The 15,833-nt window shown below is 50.0% G+C and overlaps 1 protein-coding gene across 2 annotated transcripts in view; it reads right to left on the bottom strand.

Moving 5' to 3' along the window:
• Positions 1-558: 558 nt before the first annotated feature.
• Positions 559-15,833, bottom strand: part of ATP6V0D1 (ATPase H+ transporting V0 subunit d1) — a 36,384-nt gene continuing 21,109 nt past the window's right edge. For both annotated transcript variants that reach the window (XM_052798002.1, XM_052798003.1), the window contains exons 3-8: positions 11,491-11,669; positions 8,236-8,315; positions 4,335-4,412; positions 3,530-3,706; positions 2,525-2,602; positions 559-1,984 (exon numbers count right to left, since the gene is read on the bottom strand). In XM_052798002.1, the coding sequence (XP_052653962.1) occupies positions 1,823-1,984; positions 2,525-2,602; positions 3,530-3,706; positions 4,335-4,412; positions 8,236-8,315; positions 11,491-11,669 (754 nt within the window). In that variant the 3' untranslated portion in view covers positions 559-1,822. The remainder of the gene's footprint in view (positions 1,985-2,524; positions 2,603-3,529; positions 3,707-4,334; positions 4,413-8,235; positions 8,316-11,490; positions 11,670-15,833) is intronic.

Here is a 15,833-nt window from a genome sequence, read left to right as displayed (position 1 = left end):
CACCAAGCCAGGAGCCTTGTGTGGGGCAGCAGGTGCCACAAGCAGCCCCAGAAAGGGGGTCTGCCTGCCAGAAAGTGCTTGCACCCGCTCCCCACTACTCCCCACCCCTACCTCAAAGGCTTCCTTTTGCTTTGCTCTGACTCTGTAGCCCTGCTGGGGCAAGGATGGAAGGGGTGACAGTGCCACACACAGACAGGCCCACGCAGGAAGCCCAGGCGCAGGGGGACAAGCCATGCAGCTCCATAACAGCACAGCTCACTCCCATAAGGCTGCATAAGCAGCGAGGGCTACACCTCCCCAGTACCCATCAGCTTAGCACCCAGCTGCACCCACAGACCAGGCACCCCCTGCAGCTTGGGCTGGAGTGAGTGCCCAGGGCCCCAAGAGGTGGTACTACCACCCTGCCTGTGGTAGAAACAAGCGTCCCATGTCATGCAGGAGCCACAACAGGCTCCACTACCACAAATACCAAATTCTCTGGGTAAGAGGCCCTGTGGCTGATGGAGGCTTCTCCTGGGGATGTGGGAGCAGGTGCCCAAGTAAGCAGGGAGAGCACAGTGCAGTAGGCAGATATTTATTGGTGTAGAGAGGAAGGGATCACGGGATAATAAACACTGCAGAGGTGACCACAGCACAATCTGAGACAGAGCCGCTCTCCATTCATCCCTCCCAGCAGCAGCACCGAGCACGTGTTTCCCACCAGCAAGGCTTCTCTGCTGCCATGGGCATCTCCCAGACCTCAAGCACAAGTGGGAGCGAGCCAGGACACAGAGCAGCAAGGAGCAGGACTGCCACGCCATGCCCAGGGCTTGGCTCCCACCCCCTAACCACAGGCGTGGGACATCTCTGCCAACAGCTGCCCTCTGCACTCATCAGGGTGACCAAGTGGAGCCAGACCCAAGGGCTGCTCTGCCCAACGGCCAGCTGTGCCCATACAACTCCACAGCAGTGTCAGCCCAGACACACTGCACGGGGAGGAGGTTGCCCCAGCCTGGATGTCTGCCCTGGGGCGGTGCAGGGGTCCGGCGCCATCCACAGAGCCAAAAGGAGCCCTGACTCTTGCGTGGTTGTGACAGTAAACTCCAACCTGTGGGTCTTCAGGGGAGGAAGGAGCTCAGCCAGCTTATGGAGCCCTTGCAAGCTGCAGGGCAGGAGGGAGACTGAGGAGAGCTGCTTCTGAGGACACAGCGAGGCTGCACTAGTGCAAATGCTGCCAGAGTGGGGAGGAGCACGCTCTGCAAGCGCTCTGGCTCTGCCCTCACATTCCCGCAGGCTCCATCTCAGTCCTGGCCAGGGCTACTCAGTCTCTCCCAGGTCAGGGTTAGCTACAGGGGGATGCAGGGATTGCACAGCAGCATGGGCTACGCTACAAATGACACTCAAACTAAATCTCACAGGAACAACACTGACTAGGAGGTGTGCAGAGCACTGACATGCCCCAGCCATGGCAGACCTGACGTGTTCCTCTGCAGCAGTGGGAACCCCTTGGAGGCAGCAACCCCCCAGCTGGTGCTTGCTCTATGAGCATAAGCGCATACAGCAGATTAGTACAGTAACACAGGGACTATTAGATACACAACAGGAGGTGTCCCTCCTGCTACACAGGGCCAAGCCTGTGCCACTGGTCCCTCCGGACCCCTCACAGCACACAACTCAAACTTCAGCTTGTGAATAATTTAACTAGCAACTGTACAGTTTCCTCATCTGAGCCAGTTCCACAGATGGGACATCCCTGGAGTCTGGGCAAGGGATAAGTCAGGGAGTTAGACAGAAGCCCCTCCGGACTCCAGGGGCAGAAGGGTCAGACAGGAGCAGAGCAGGGTTAGAAGATGGGAATGTAGTTGTCAATCTTGGTCCTGTGCCGCTGGGCAATGCACTCTGCGATCCACACAATGTTGCGGCACTCCTGCTCCTTCAGCTTCACGAAGGCGTAGAAGACTCCAAAGTGGAACTGGTTGAGGAAGGCCAGCTTGTTCAGCTTCACCTGGGGAAAGCCCAGAGGAGGACATGTCACTTGTCCACCTCAGATGGGAAGAGCTGGTCAAGGCAAGCGTAGAGCAGCTTGGGAGGTCTCATGACTTCCCCAGCAGGCTGGAAGGCTCAGCACAGGTATCCTGCTCTGTATCTCTCTAGGTCCTTGAGGCAGCTCTAACCTACGAGCACATGGCTCAGGACAGACTCTGGCATTTGAAGGGGGAAATATTTATACCCTCAGGTACTGTGAAAATCCTCCTTTCCCAAGTAATTACACTCTGGTTTTGCTATCAATGGACCAAACATCCACCAGCAGCCCCAAACTTGCCTCCCACACTGCTCTTATCTGTCTGGGTGAGAACATGGACCAAGCACCATGCTGGGTCCCCGTTCCTTCACTGGAGCAGAGGGCTAGCATCCTTTTCCTTGCCCCAAAATCTGTTCATCCACAGCACTGCTGACAGGGCAGCAAGACAAGCTTGCTGCTACCCTGAGATTTGCAAATGGCACAGGTAGGCACATACTGAGAAGTGTCTCAGGGCTCACTCACCTCATGCTCAAAGAACCTGTCTTCAAGGGTCTTGTCTCCAGGGTTGCTGCCAGCCCCTTCAAATAGCAGCTTGTACTCCTGCAGGAAGACATTACAAGAGGATATACCCAAACCCCAAAGCCCTCCAAGCTCAGCAGTGTTTGGGGGCCCTGTGCATCAAACAGATGCCCCAGCCACCATGTCAGGTCAGCAGAGGACAGAGAAACCAAGAGTCTGCCCTGTGCACACAGGAACGTTGGCAACAGGATGCTGCTGAGGATGCACAGCACACACACTGGCTGAAGGCAATCCCCAGAAAGGCAGAGAAAGCCTTTATTTCACCTGTGAGCTTGTCCAGCCAGAGATCCTACCCCTTCTCTGAAATGTGCAGTTCTCAAAACCATAGCGTCACTTTGAGCCTGCAGGGAGGATGCATCAGGTACAGACCCCTCCACATACAGACTGGAGTGTTTGGGCCAGGCCCCTGTGCCCACAAACACTGGCACATGCCCTGGCTGCTTCAGTAAGGAGACACTGAGCTCTCATGCACAAGAGCAGCTTAAGGAACCCAGACACATCCAAACATGTCCTCCCAGGTCAGCGTCTCCCCTGTGACTGAACCAGAGCTCAGAGTGACCCACAAGGGCTGAAGATGGGGCACGCTGCTTCTCACTGAAGACATGTTTCCACCCCCAACCAGCCAAAGAGAGACTGTCATCGCTGCCACATTGATACCCCAAGGGTTTGGTGGCAAGGGCAGCCCCCACACCCTGGGACAGGGCACATAGGGCACACCTGGTCTCCCTATCACCACTGCAAGGACAGCCATAACTGACAAGCCAACAGCATCCCAGGCAAGCCAACTCCACCTTGGCCGAGCAGAGCACAGAACCAACAGTAGCAGCAGAAGATAGGCATCCCTCTCCCCAGGCTGTCAATTCACAAGTTCTCCCAGATCCCCAAGAAGCTCTGATCCAGAGCAGGTTCTTGCACCAGTCCCCACGGCCCTCACCCCAAAGCACTCACAGGGTAGTAGTCAGCAACATTTTTGACTTGTTCGTAGTCATCTGCTCTGGCCAGCTGAGCCAGGCCCTCAGGGTAGAGCTTGCCACAGTGCGGGAACAGCTTTGCTCGGTCCTCCTTGGACAGCTCAGTACCAAATGAGTTAATGGTGATAATGAAGGCCCTCCGGTCAGCTTCAAACTGCAGGAGAAGAGTGGTTCACCTTGGGATGCAGCATCTTGGCCAGAGGCTAGCAGGTACTGACACTGTTCTGAACAGAGCCACATCAGAGGGCAGCATGAGCAAGCTGCCTGGGTGCTCAGCTATCCGGTGCTCAGCCAGGGCAGGCTACACGTGCAGGCTCCCAGTGTGCCCAATAGCTGATGCCTGGGGAGCAGTCACGTGAGGAAATCCCCATCCCAGGCACAGGCCAAATCACTGAGCAGAACCCTGCCCAGGTCAAGGAGTCTCTCTCACCTACTGCCCCTGAGCCCTGCACATCCCACAACTAGCCTTGGCATGGAGACAGGCCATGCACTGAACAGCTCTGGTTGTTCTCCTGCTTGTTATCCACGTGAGAGGATGAAGATGTTGCCATGAAGGCAACAGATGTGTCAGCACCTGGCAAGATCAGGACTGGGGAACAAAACCTGTCCAAAGTCATGTGCAGGCAGTGTTTTCCTAGGTCTCCCAGTGAGCAGTCAGAGCGTGCATGGGGATGCTGAAGAATATCTTGAGCATCCTTAATGCTGCCAGGCAAGCTGGGCCTGAGCACAGAGCAATGAATATCACTGCAATACTGTCCAGCTACAGGGGTTTCCAGACCTACCTCCAGGATCGGGCACATGGCATCTGCCGTGGTACCTCCCAGCACCTTGCAGAACTTGTAGAAGGACTCCAGGTAGGCCTAGAAGAGAGAGGGCAGATAAGCACTCTTCTACACAGCTTCAGCTACTGCCCCATAGGGCCATTCAGCAGAGGACAGACAGCAAGCAGGGATGCTCCCAGATGCTTTGTAACACAGCATGGACACCCTCAACCCACGTGAGCTTGGATGCCAAGCCCACACAAGGAACAGTTATTGCCCAGGAGCTGGAGACATGAAGGGTTGTGGTTGAGTTTGTTCAAGTGACTGCATGAGCTTACTGCAGGCAAGATCCCCAGGCAGCAAGGTTAAAGCCTGTTTTGCTCCTTTGAGTCATCTAACTCCAAAGCATTTACTGAAGTCTCACGTGGTTTCCTGACCCTGCTCTGGCCTCCACAAACATGCCAAGCCACACAACTATAGCTGCAAGACCTATGCTCAGAAAGTACCGCTGTGTAAGCAGAGTCAAGAGATGAGACAGGACATCTGTGAAGGAAACTAGCCATTCTCTATAATTCTCTTTTCACACGGCAGCCACTTGGTCTCCATCCCAAATGAAGCACTGCAGAAAACATGTAAGGATAGGCACAGCTATGCTGCCTCCAGGAAACGTAATCCTTTGTGGAGATGTACCATAATCCAGCTGGAAGATGACTGTATCTCCCGGGGGAGCCTATGAAGGCTGCGCATGGCTAAAAGTGCTGTTCAGCAAAAACTTTCTCAGAGGAAGTAATCATGTGATAAAATACCTCCCTGGACAGAGAGCTGCAACCAGAATCACTTAAAAGGGATGGAATAAAATGATGCTGAGACATCACAAATCTCTGCTTTGTCACAACATCTCCAGGACTGAAGACGGACCAAGAATGCACATGTTGGACACCCTCAGCCTCTGCACTAGGAAAGCACCTGGATTACTATGTTCTGTAAATATTTGTTACCACACAGCACAAGAGGACACTGCTGGGTGAGCATCACACATCAAAGAGACATCATCTTCAGCACTTGGCACTGCTGAAGTGCAGGAGAGCACAGAGCATCAGTCTGCAGAGTTACTACAGGAACAAGGACACGGATAACATGGATAACAGACTTTGTCTGAGGCTGACAGAAGAGGGAACCTGGATAAGAGGTTCAGTTACTACCTCTGCCCTTCTCAGGAGTTCATGCACAAACCTAAGGCTTTAGAAGCAAAAATAGATGAACTCAAGTATCCAGCACTGAATGAGGATCCAGTATCACAGACACCATGGAAACACAGACTGTGGAACAGCTGCACTGGGTACCCTCCCCTATGGACCCCTCTGCAGATGACAGCAATTTACAGAAACTCTCCAGTGTCCTGAAACCCTTGTCCCCAAAACGGTGGTGTCTTTGCATTTAATAATCTTTAATGGACTTCTACTTCCATGAACCCACACATTTACCCTTTGCCTCCTGCTAGCCTCATTTGTCTGTCACATCCAGCCTAAAGGGAGACCTGTGGTCTGTCCATCCATGTTGACTTTTCCAACACTATCTGTGGTTACCACCACAGCTCAGATTCACTCCTTTTCCAGGTGAGGAATCCTAACCTTTTTTGTAGTTTCCCATACAGAAGTCATTGTACCCAAACCTTTAAACGTGTCCTCCTTAGCAGCTTCTCCTGTTCTGCTGTTTATATTCGGAGAAGAGAGAGGAGAGGAATGAGACAGTGTTCAGGACAAATGCTCTCCAGATGTACACAGCAGCACAGTGGTATTTGTGCAGTTCTCTTCTACTGTTAGGAACAGATTACCTTGTAGAGACACTTGCTTAGGTCAATCATAACCCAGGATTTCATTTAGTAGTAGAAAGGAACAAGGAGACCCTCACTGTATAGGCAGAGTTAGGATTACCTCTTTGCCTCTCCCATACATCACTCCACATTTATCCACATTGATTTGCCTGCTATATTTTATTGTCCAGTCACAAAGCTCCTTCAGCTGGTTCCTACAAGAAGGTCGCCGGCAAAGGCCAACAGTCAGCCAGCTTCACTTCAACATATCCATTAAAGATGTGGAAAAAAAGGGAGTAAGCATTGAAGATAACAATGCCAGTACACCTCCATTGCAGGACTCCACTACTGACCGCCCTCTACACTAACAGTGACTGCTTACTTTTAACCTCTAATCCCCATCTTAACCATATTTCCATTCGAGAACCTTCTTGCTTGTCATTGCTAACAAGAAACCTTTGTAATTGCTTTCCTCCTATGAATCCTGGTCAAACCTTCTGTCTACATGCTCGCCGAATCCTTCAAAAAACCTCCAGTAGGCCTGGGAGGTAGCACTTCCCCTTCCCAAGCCAACGCCTCCTGGACACAGGCATCCATCCCAGGCACCTGCCTGCTACGTTCCTCAGAGCAGGTCTGCAGATTTCAGATCTGATTTTATTTCCCTCATTTGCCTGTGAAAGCCATTTGCATTGTATTATACATTTTCCAGTGCCCGGGGAGAGAGATGCATTCAGGTAAGAGTCTGTAAGTGGCAGTTACATTTTCCACCCTTGCATCCCCATGATTTGCTACTGACAGAGCCCCTATGTTTCCCTGGGAGCTGCTCTTTAGCAAGAACCAGTCCCAGCACACACCAAGGGATACCTGGCATCTATGCTTCAATTTGGGGGTAGGAAGAGCAGAATGCAAAGCAGTATCAGGCCTCAAAAAGGAAGTGACAGCTGGGACCCAAGGAGATGCCTCCCACTCCCTCCCCAACATGTTTGCCCTGTGCTCACTCTGCTCCTTGCCTTCTCCCACCTGCCTCGTCTCAACACATCTCAAGCACCCTGCAAGGCTGCAGGTAGTTATGTGTACAGACATACCTCCCCCCATTACAGCAAAAGACCAGTACATGCCAGAGGCCACACACAGCTCCTTCTCCCCTCCCTTTGCCTTCTTCCTTTCATGCCTGACCTGTTCTCTGCCTCTCCAAACAGGCCACAGCTTCCTTGGGAAGCAGAGGTCACACTGACTGCAGGCTGGCTGTGACCAGCTAAAAGAAGGTTGGCAGATACAATCTGCATCCCACCCTTAATCCAGAGAGTTGAGATGGGGCGATAGCCACAGCCTGCACATAAACACACACTTTGATACTGCTAGCTAAAACCAGATGGAACCTGCAGAGGAGACGACAGTTCCCCATGCAGACTCAGGACAAGGAGATCCTTAGCCCCTCCACATCCCTGTGCCAATACTTTCCCCAGCCTGCAGAACTCCTTCATCCCAGCTGCACCTTTTACACTGCTCTACCAAGAGCATCTAACCCTAACCACAGCCACTGAAGGCTTGAGCAGACTGTTGGAGGCTCTTCTGAAAGAGCTCAAGACAGAGTGCCAAGCCCATGGAAGTCCTTCAACCAAGTTTAAGATCTAGCCACTTTAGCCCCTTGAATGCAGTTAACTACACGTCTAAACTCATGTGGTTGAGCAGCAGCCTTCTGCCTGCCTGGGGCCTGAGGAAATTTATTGAAAGGCATAACCGCTGCAAAATCTCTTGCACAGACTCTTGACAGCCTGACAGCTCCAAAGAAACCCCACTCTGCCTAGCTCTGGTGCCCTGACTCTGCAGAGCTGGGTGATCAGATGTCAGGCCCCTCCAAGAGCACTATCTTTACTTTCCAATGGATGCAACTAGTTCTTGGTCATGTTTACTCTATCACCACTCCAGGGAAGAAAAAGAGAGAAAGCAAAATTATTTTTAAGTCTACTCCAAGAGGAAAATACCCTCTTGTCTTTGGCTGAAGAAAGCCAGCCTAGGCTGGAGCTCCTGAACCAAGACAGAGCTGTAGTCACACTAGGAATAAACAGGGAAGTTAACATCTCTTTCCCTTCCCAGAGACTCATTTACCTTATACAGCGTGTTTCGAATTATTTCAATGTTCATTTCATCCAGGTCCTGTTCAGATATGCAGTCTTGGAAGAAAGCAGCTGAAACAGAGCCACAGACAGAGTTAGCATTGCCCTAACCAGTCCCATGCCCAGCACTTTCCAGAGTCCTCAACAATACCAGGCAGAAGCACTGTCCCCTCCTAGGCCTGGCCCTTATCTTCAGCAGCCACCAAATTGCCATGACTCAAAACCTCAGGCTCCACCATGGTTCCCCAGGCCACAATCATTTTGGGGGCTCTCACATGAAAAAAATCTTTCTTCACTCCTTAGTCCTATGGTTTGGTTAACAGCCTATTCTCAGCAAAAATTCTCAGCTCTAGCCCCCCTGCATCAGTGCCAGAGCAGCCTGTATTTAAAAATAAGCAAAACCCAAACTGTTCGCAGATGCAGGCACTCAGAGGTGACAAGACAGTTTCCGAATTGCCTGCTACAGCACTGCAGCAGTACTTAAACATCTGTGAGAGCGCAGCTAGCAAGTCTTGAGGAAGCTGGTGCTTCTCCTTCCTCCAGTATCTCAGTTGGATTAAGGAGGCATGGGGATGCCACAGCTCCTACAGCCCATGACACTCCACATTTGGAGTCAGGAGCTGTTTCCTCTGGTCAGGTCTATCAGTCCCATTTTCTACTTCTTCCGAGGACTTTTATTTCTCTAGCTGGAGGTAAGCAACAGGAGACAGGATGAACTAGTGTTTTTTGGCAGGATGTTCAGCCCTATGTACTTTGCCAGAGTATCTCTGGGAGGGAGTTTGAGAAGTTGTTGCCACCTAAAGAACACAGATTTCAGAGCTAACACAGGGCACTGCAAGCTGCAGATGAGTCTTGTCTATCTAGTGTAACATAAGGCTGTTGTACCACTCACTTGTTAGCAAGAGCACAATAAAACCCATTGACAGGACTTTTATGACTTCTTCAACTCTCACTCAGCAACCAACTTTGCTGAATTTGCTACATAGAGAAATATGATCTTTCTCATCTTACGCAGTCTAGCTGTGGGTAAAGGACACTGCACTCATGCTCAGAACTGACCAGTGCTCTGCTTTGTGCGACAAACCAGGCATGATGCAGGATCACATCTTTGCCGTGCACTATTTTTATAGCACGAGCTCCCTGGCATGGACAGCAGCCGCACTGTAGGTCTAGAAAGTCCCAAACAGGCATTAACCCCCCCCGAGGTTTTTTTGCAACAGCATCAGAGACCAATGCCACGTAGCTGGAGGAGCACTGCTCCCTATGGTTGGCAAAAATGAAAACAGAGTGTGCCAGGACTGGTTTTCACTGCAGGACCCGCTGGCTAGCCTAGATAGCTAAGCAGTGGCTACTTCAGAGTAGCAGAGGAATGAGAACACAGCTATTTCAGTTCTTGGCCCTCCAATATCCCAAATTAGGCTAACAGCAAGTCTTATTTTGCCCTGCTAACCTATGAAAGCCATTTGGGGTTAGGCATTCCTACCAAGCCACGTAGCTACTCAAGTACTTTTAGGAGATAGAGCTGCTGTTTCTTTGCGTGTGGTCACTGGAAAGAGTGCAAGTTAAACAACTGGAGCCTGCATGCCTGCTTGTTTAGGCAACACAGCTACTCCCCATGTTCTCCTGCTGAAGAAATGCCACACTAGATGGTACACAGCCTCAAGGGCATGGCCAGGGCAAAGGTCTGAAGAAGTCAGCCTAGCCACGGCAGAAGCAGGCAAAACTGACACACATACAAGTACATGAACGCAAGAGGCAAAGACCCTCAACTGCCAGCCATGTTCTCCAGAACCACCTCACCAGTCCAATGGGGCATTTTCACCCCATACACAGCTGGAAGCTTTAAGGTCTCCGAGAGCTAATATCTTTGAAATACTCTGTTCTATCTTATTCCCAAAATAGGAAGGTTCCTGCTTACTCATGAGGAGAATTTTCTTCCCACACATCATCCCTACAGCAGGCTCAACTCAGCTGCATGCAGAGCCTCGGTTCTCTTGCTGAGTTGTTGCCCTACCTTGCAACCCAGATCTCCTGAGACATGTTTTCCCTCCCTTGCTGGGCTCTATCTAGCAAGTCATTTTTCCATGACAACTAATTCACTTGCCCCGTTATTACACAGAGCATTTGCAAAAGCACTTTCAGTTCCAAAACCAACTATTTCTATCAAAGACAATATGATGATTTAGAGTGTTTTGTTCTTTCTAGCAACCCCAAAAGAATGATTAATCACTGACTCAGGCATACCTCATTATGTTTTTGCCCACAGAGGCTAAACTAGCAAGTCTCCTGTGACTACCTTTCCTACTACTGCAAAAAGACTTCCATATTTTCTCCAGAACCACTTCCTACACCTTTTATCTTTAAAGAACGTATCTGTCTGACTAGCTGTTCGTAAGACACTTGGTTTTAGCGTTATGTGCCTCCTGGTCAAGGCCTGTAGCCCTGAGACAGTATACCTCAGTGCAGGATCCTGCTATACAATGAGTTTAAAAAGGCTTTTGGAGATTACTTTTTTTTGCTGGTGTTGGTTGGTTCGGGTTTGTTGGGGTTTTTTTGGGGGGGGGGGGGGTGTTTTTGCATTTTGTTGTTGTTGTTTTAATATAAAGAGCTTTCCTTGACCTAGAGCTGATTTTATCAGTCTCAGAACAAGACTGGGCATTTGCAGATCTCTATAATTATCTACAAAAATTGCCTACAAGAAACTGCCCAATGGTCCAACTAAAAGTGCTGGAAATTAAGTGACTCATTCCAGCAGAGGACCCAATAGCCCTTCACTAAGAAAGCACGTGCCATGTGTTCCATGACAATTATTGAAAAGATCGCATTGTCTAAGACCTCTCAAACTTTCTTCTTCCTCCCTAATTTCAGGTGACGATTCCCAGAAGAGCTGGTAAATGGACATATCTAGCAGATCAGATCTAACTACACCTGCACTGCCATAACACCTCAAGGCCTGGCTCACACAAACCAAACTCACCAGCAGTCTGCGCTACCAGTGTGCCAGTTTAGACATTTGTTGAACGGTACAGAGAGCTAGCTGATCCTCCAGAGGAAAAACTGGCATAGGACAGGCATAAACATGAACTCAAGCCCAGTCACCACAGGCAGTACACCCACATCTGCGTGTTACCCACCACTTTGTCTTCCTGGAGCACAACTTAGGCTTAGTTGGACCTAGTTAGACTGGGGGAGAAAGGGACATCTGCTCCACACACAGCTGAGAGGTATTTTGAAAGGCTTCACTCACCCAGGGGAGTGTCCACCAGGATTGCATTGTAGAGCTCCGCAGGTGTCTGAGCAATATTCACAGCTTCCATCTGCTCAAAACTTCCCAGAGGATGGCACTTGGGCACCAGTTCGGAGATTGAACGCTGGTGCAGAGTCCCAGTGATCAGCAGAATAACGTTGTCAATCATGTAGCTGTACCTGAAGGAATGCAAGAGGAAGCCTGTCACAACACAAATAATACAAAAACCAGCACCCAGCACCAGAAGGGCACACATTTTCAGTCCCTGTGAACATCTCCAGAAAGATGCACCCTTCCCATGAAGAACTAGTAAGGCGCCTCCTTATCATGCCAGCCTAGGCAAAGGGAGTCAAGCATAGTCCCAGGCTGTGATATATGCCACAGCTGAACCACATCATCTGGGCATCTCCTATCTACCATTGAAGAGTATTAGATTGGAAGGGACTGCTGGAGGTCTCTGGCCCAATGTCTTGCTCCAAGCATGGCCAGCTCCAGCTGCTCAGGGCTTTGTCCAGCTGAACTTTGAATTACTTGCAAGGATATATATCTCACAACCTCCCTGGGGCTCTGCTTCAGTGTCCAACCACACTCACAATGAAAAGTCTTTTCCTAACAGCTAATCAGAATTTCCCTCACAGCTATTTGTCTATTGTCTCTCATCCTAACCCCACACACCTCCAAGAGGAGCCTGGCTCCAGCTTCCCCACACCCTCCCACAAGGTAGCTGGGAACATTTGTCCTTCCAGCATTCCCACTGCTCTCCTCGCACTGCCATGCTCTGTAGAGAGCATGTGCAGAAGTGTATGTGGTAGGACACCAGCAAAGGAGAATCTGCAGATAGCCTCACTCAAGCTCAGCTTCAGTGCCAGCAGCATTGTCCCATCTTGCCAAGACTATGGAGAAAGGGTCACATTTCTGCAGCCCCGCTCCCTTCCAAAAACAACAGGGCTGGCAGCTTTAGCACAACCTTCACTCACACCCTCACAAAACTACACACAAGGTTTTTCACACCTCTACCATCAAAAGCTACAAACTTCTTTGCATTAGCCCATGTTATGATGTCCCTAACCAAGTTTTCCACTTATGTTATACAGGATTAGCAGATTCAGTCTTTGGCACTGCAGTAATGGGACATTCCATCTGGAACCACAGCACTCAGCACAAGTTCCACCAACATGAGCCCTTTGTGGCCCTTCTCTCCAGAACACCTGTGTTTCTCTTGTACTGAGAAGCACAGAACTGTGCACAGCACTCCAGATGAGGCCTCCACCAGTGCTGAGGAGAGGGGCAAGATCACCTCCCAGTTCTACCAGTCTAGCCAGAGAAGGGAGACACAGCTGGCCTGAAGACTGGGAATACAAGAAAGGCTGGTGGCCTTTTCCAAATAAGGGATCAAGGCATCATGTAAATACAAGGGGCTGAGAGGAAAAGTGTCCCCAGCAAGAACAGGAGTGCTGCTCTAGGCACCTTCACCACCAGCTGAGCCATAAGCCAACCAAGCTGAGCACCTGAAAAACATCAAGCAAGACGAGTTGGTTTTTTTCAGTCAGCAGAAGATGCCTTTGCTAACATCCCTCAGCACCACAGGGAAGGGGCACAGATGCTGGAAGAGCAGGATATTTGGGATTTTACACTCCCTTGCTCTCACTGCTAGAGCTCTAACTCTAAAAAGTTAGATGATGGAAAAGACATGAAGAAGCTCCTTGGCAGGAGCTGCTCTAAAACAAATGAGATCAGGCCTGAACTAGAATGGCAGAAGGAGCTGTGCATGTCTGGAGTTGGAGCTCTGTTGAGGTTCAGGCTTCCTACATGTACTTTGAGTACTGAAGAAAGGGAACTTAAGGCCAGCACACCGGGACTGTGGCAAGGGCAGGGACGGCAAGGCTCTGCACACATTTGCCAGACAGGCATAGGGATGCTGCTGATCTTTGTATTTCCAAGCTAACAAGGAGGACATAGTGCATCCTCGTTTCCCTTTGAACCACATCAAAGGCAGGTAAGCAGAGCCAGTTAAAGGCAGATTTTGGCAGTTTTTATTAGATGGGCTTACTGCCTCTCAAATATGCTCAAAGGGCATGTCCACGAACAAATCCACACCTTAGTTCCTCAAACAGGTGCTGCCTTTTTCTCTCCACACTGCAGGGCTGGGTAACACCCCTGCTGGCCCTACTATTTTTGCAGAGAGCCTTTCTGTGTTTGCAGCCTGCCTTTCCAGGGACATTCAATCTAGAATTGGGGCAATCAGCACAAGCTTCATGTAGCAGGAAACCTCCTTTTGCCCTTTAATCCACAAGGTCATTATCCTCCCTTCCGTTTGTGCAGCTCTCACCATGGAGATGATTGCAATCTCCAGGACAGCAAGAAAGGCCTGTTTATGAGAACTGAGGGCAAGTCCCTTGCAGTAAGCAGGTGGTTCCTGGTAAATACAAGCATCTGCACCCTAACACAGAGGCATCTCCGTGAGGTGTGCAAGACCAAGGATACAGAAGATCATTCCCCAGCTCCACCATCTGCCCTCAAACACGCAAGTTTGGTTAGTGCAACACAGTAGCTTTCACTGAAGACCATATGCAGGACTACTCTCACCAAAGCAAGGCAACAATATAGGACCAGACCAAATTTTTTTCTTCAACTCAGCCTACAGTGAAGGTACAGGCAAGGAAATATGGTCATTGCACAGTATGCTAGCACACCTCTTTCCTATTCCCAGCTTACCATGGATCTTGCTCTCTGCAAGATATTTGCGACTTGCAAGGAGCCTGGCCAAAGTCAACCATACAAGAGGAACTGAGCGAAAATGCCCAGAGCCCTTTCTGTTTGCAGGTTTTCAGAGCAGCTTAGCTCCTGCCTTACTGGAGTCACACGGACCTCATCCATGCCCTCCCAGTCCAGCTAAGCATGAAAGCCACAGCCAGGTTTGGGGAGAGCAGCCCAAGTCTGACCCTCTTCACACATGAGAAGCTCCTGCTTTCAGACTGATGGTCCCAGGAAAGACAACCCAGCTGGCTTCCACTGCCAGAGTGCAAAGCGTGGCTCTCCCCATGTCATTTATACCCCTCAACTTGCTTGTTTCCTCATCCTTCAGGGAAGTCTGGGGAAATGCACAGTCTATAGACCAAATGCCAAGGCCTCTAAGGAGGCCCAGCACCAACTGTTTGAAAGAGTACCTTACCTATCAAGACTACTTAAATCTTGCTGTCAGAGAAAGATTCATCCCTGAAGGAGAAAGAGTTACCATGCACAAGATAGAGGGGAAATTTCTTATTTCATTTTCCACTGCAACAGCATTTCAAACCTTTACGATAACAAGAGAGCTGCAGCAGGACAAAGGTCTTCTTATGCCTGCCGAGGCCAGACAGACACCAGCACCACTACCTAATCTTTCCTGATAGTTCCCATTTCCTTCAAGCAAGCCCAGACCACGCTTATTCACATTCAATCCTTGCTTCATCGCAGTAAAAAGAGTCACAGCTTAGTTAGTCATGACTATGAGGCAAGTCTTCTAGTGTCAGGGCAGCTGGAAAAGCCTTTTCTCATCTGTGGAAGGGGCAACACTTGCTTTCCTGTGCCAGGTCCCAACAAGAACGCATCTGCCTCCATTAGCACAGCCATACTAAGACCGCAGCAGAGGTCCTGGCGACACTGGCATTTCCTCCCAGGCCCAAAGGATTAGATTTATTACAGTGGCAGCATTTTTCCTAGGAACCTCCAACTACTTGTTTAATAGAGCAGCTTTTGTCATCATCCTCCTCATCTCCTATTAGGCTCTGACCAGCTTCAAATGTTTCAGTTTTCATGGTTAATGCACGCTCAGACCCCTCCAAGAACATTTTAACCTTCACTAGCTCTCAGCGCAGCTAATAAGAGAACCAGACTACGGGACACATCAGGAAACAGGAGTAGCTGGTCACTTGCAACACCATAATCCTACTGCAGCCCGCTTGGCATGGAAAAGAGATTAAGACATAGGATGGTCTGGTGGGAGACTGGAGACAGGTAGAAGGACCGACAAGCTCCTTGGTGAGGACAAGCCTCTGCACTAGCTTACTGGGAGCGCTCAGTAGGAGTTCAGAAGAGAAAGCACTACAAGGAGGCTCTACATAAGCCAGTGAAACGGGGTGGCGGGGCTTTAATTAAGTAGTAAAATGGCACCTTATCTCAAGCCCCCAACCTTGCCTCCACAAAGACCATAGCAAGACTCCCTGAGGCAAGAACGCGTTTTACACTCCTGCTTTGAGCTGCTAGCCACCCACGCAGGGAGATGGACACAAAAAGAGTGGATGTTCAGTCAGAATTTCACATGCACAGTTACACCCTGCCTTGCTCTTCCTGTCGCCCACTGA

This window comes from Harpia harpyja, chromosome 9, assembly GCF_026419915.1.
Source record: "Harpia harpyja isolate bHarHar1 chromosome 9, bHarHar1 primary haplotype, whole genome shotgun sequence".
In the NCBI taxonomy this organism is placed as follows: Eukaryota; Metazoa; Chordata; class Aves; order Accipitriformes; family Accipitridae; genus Harpia; species Harpia harpyja.
This window is presented reverse-complemented; position numbering and strand designations above follow the sequence as displayed.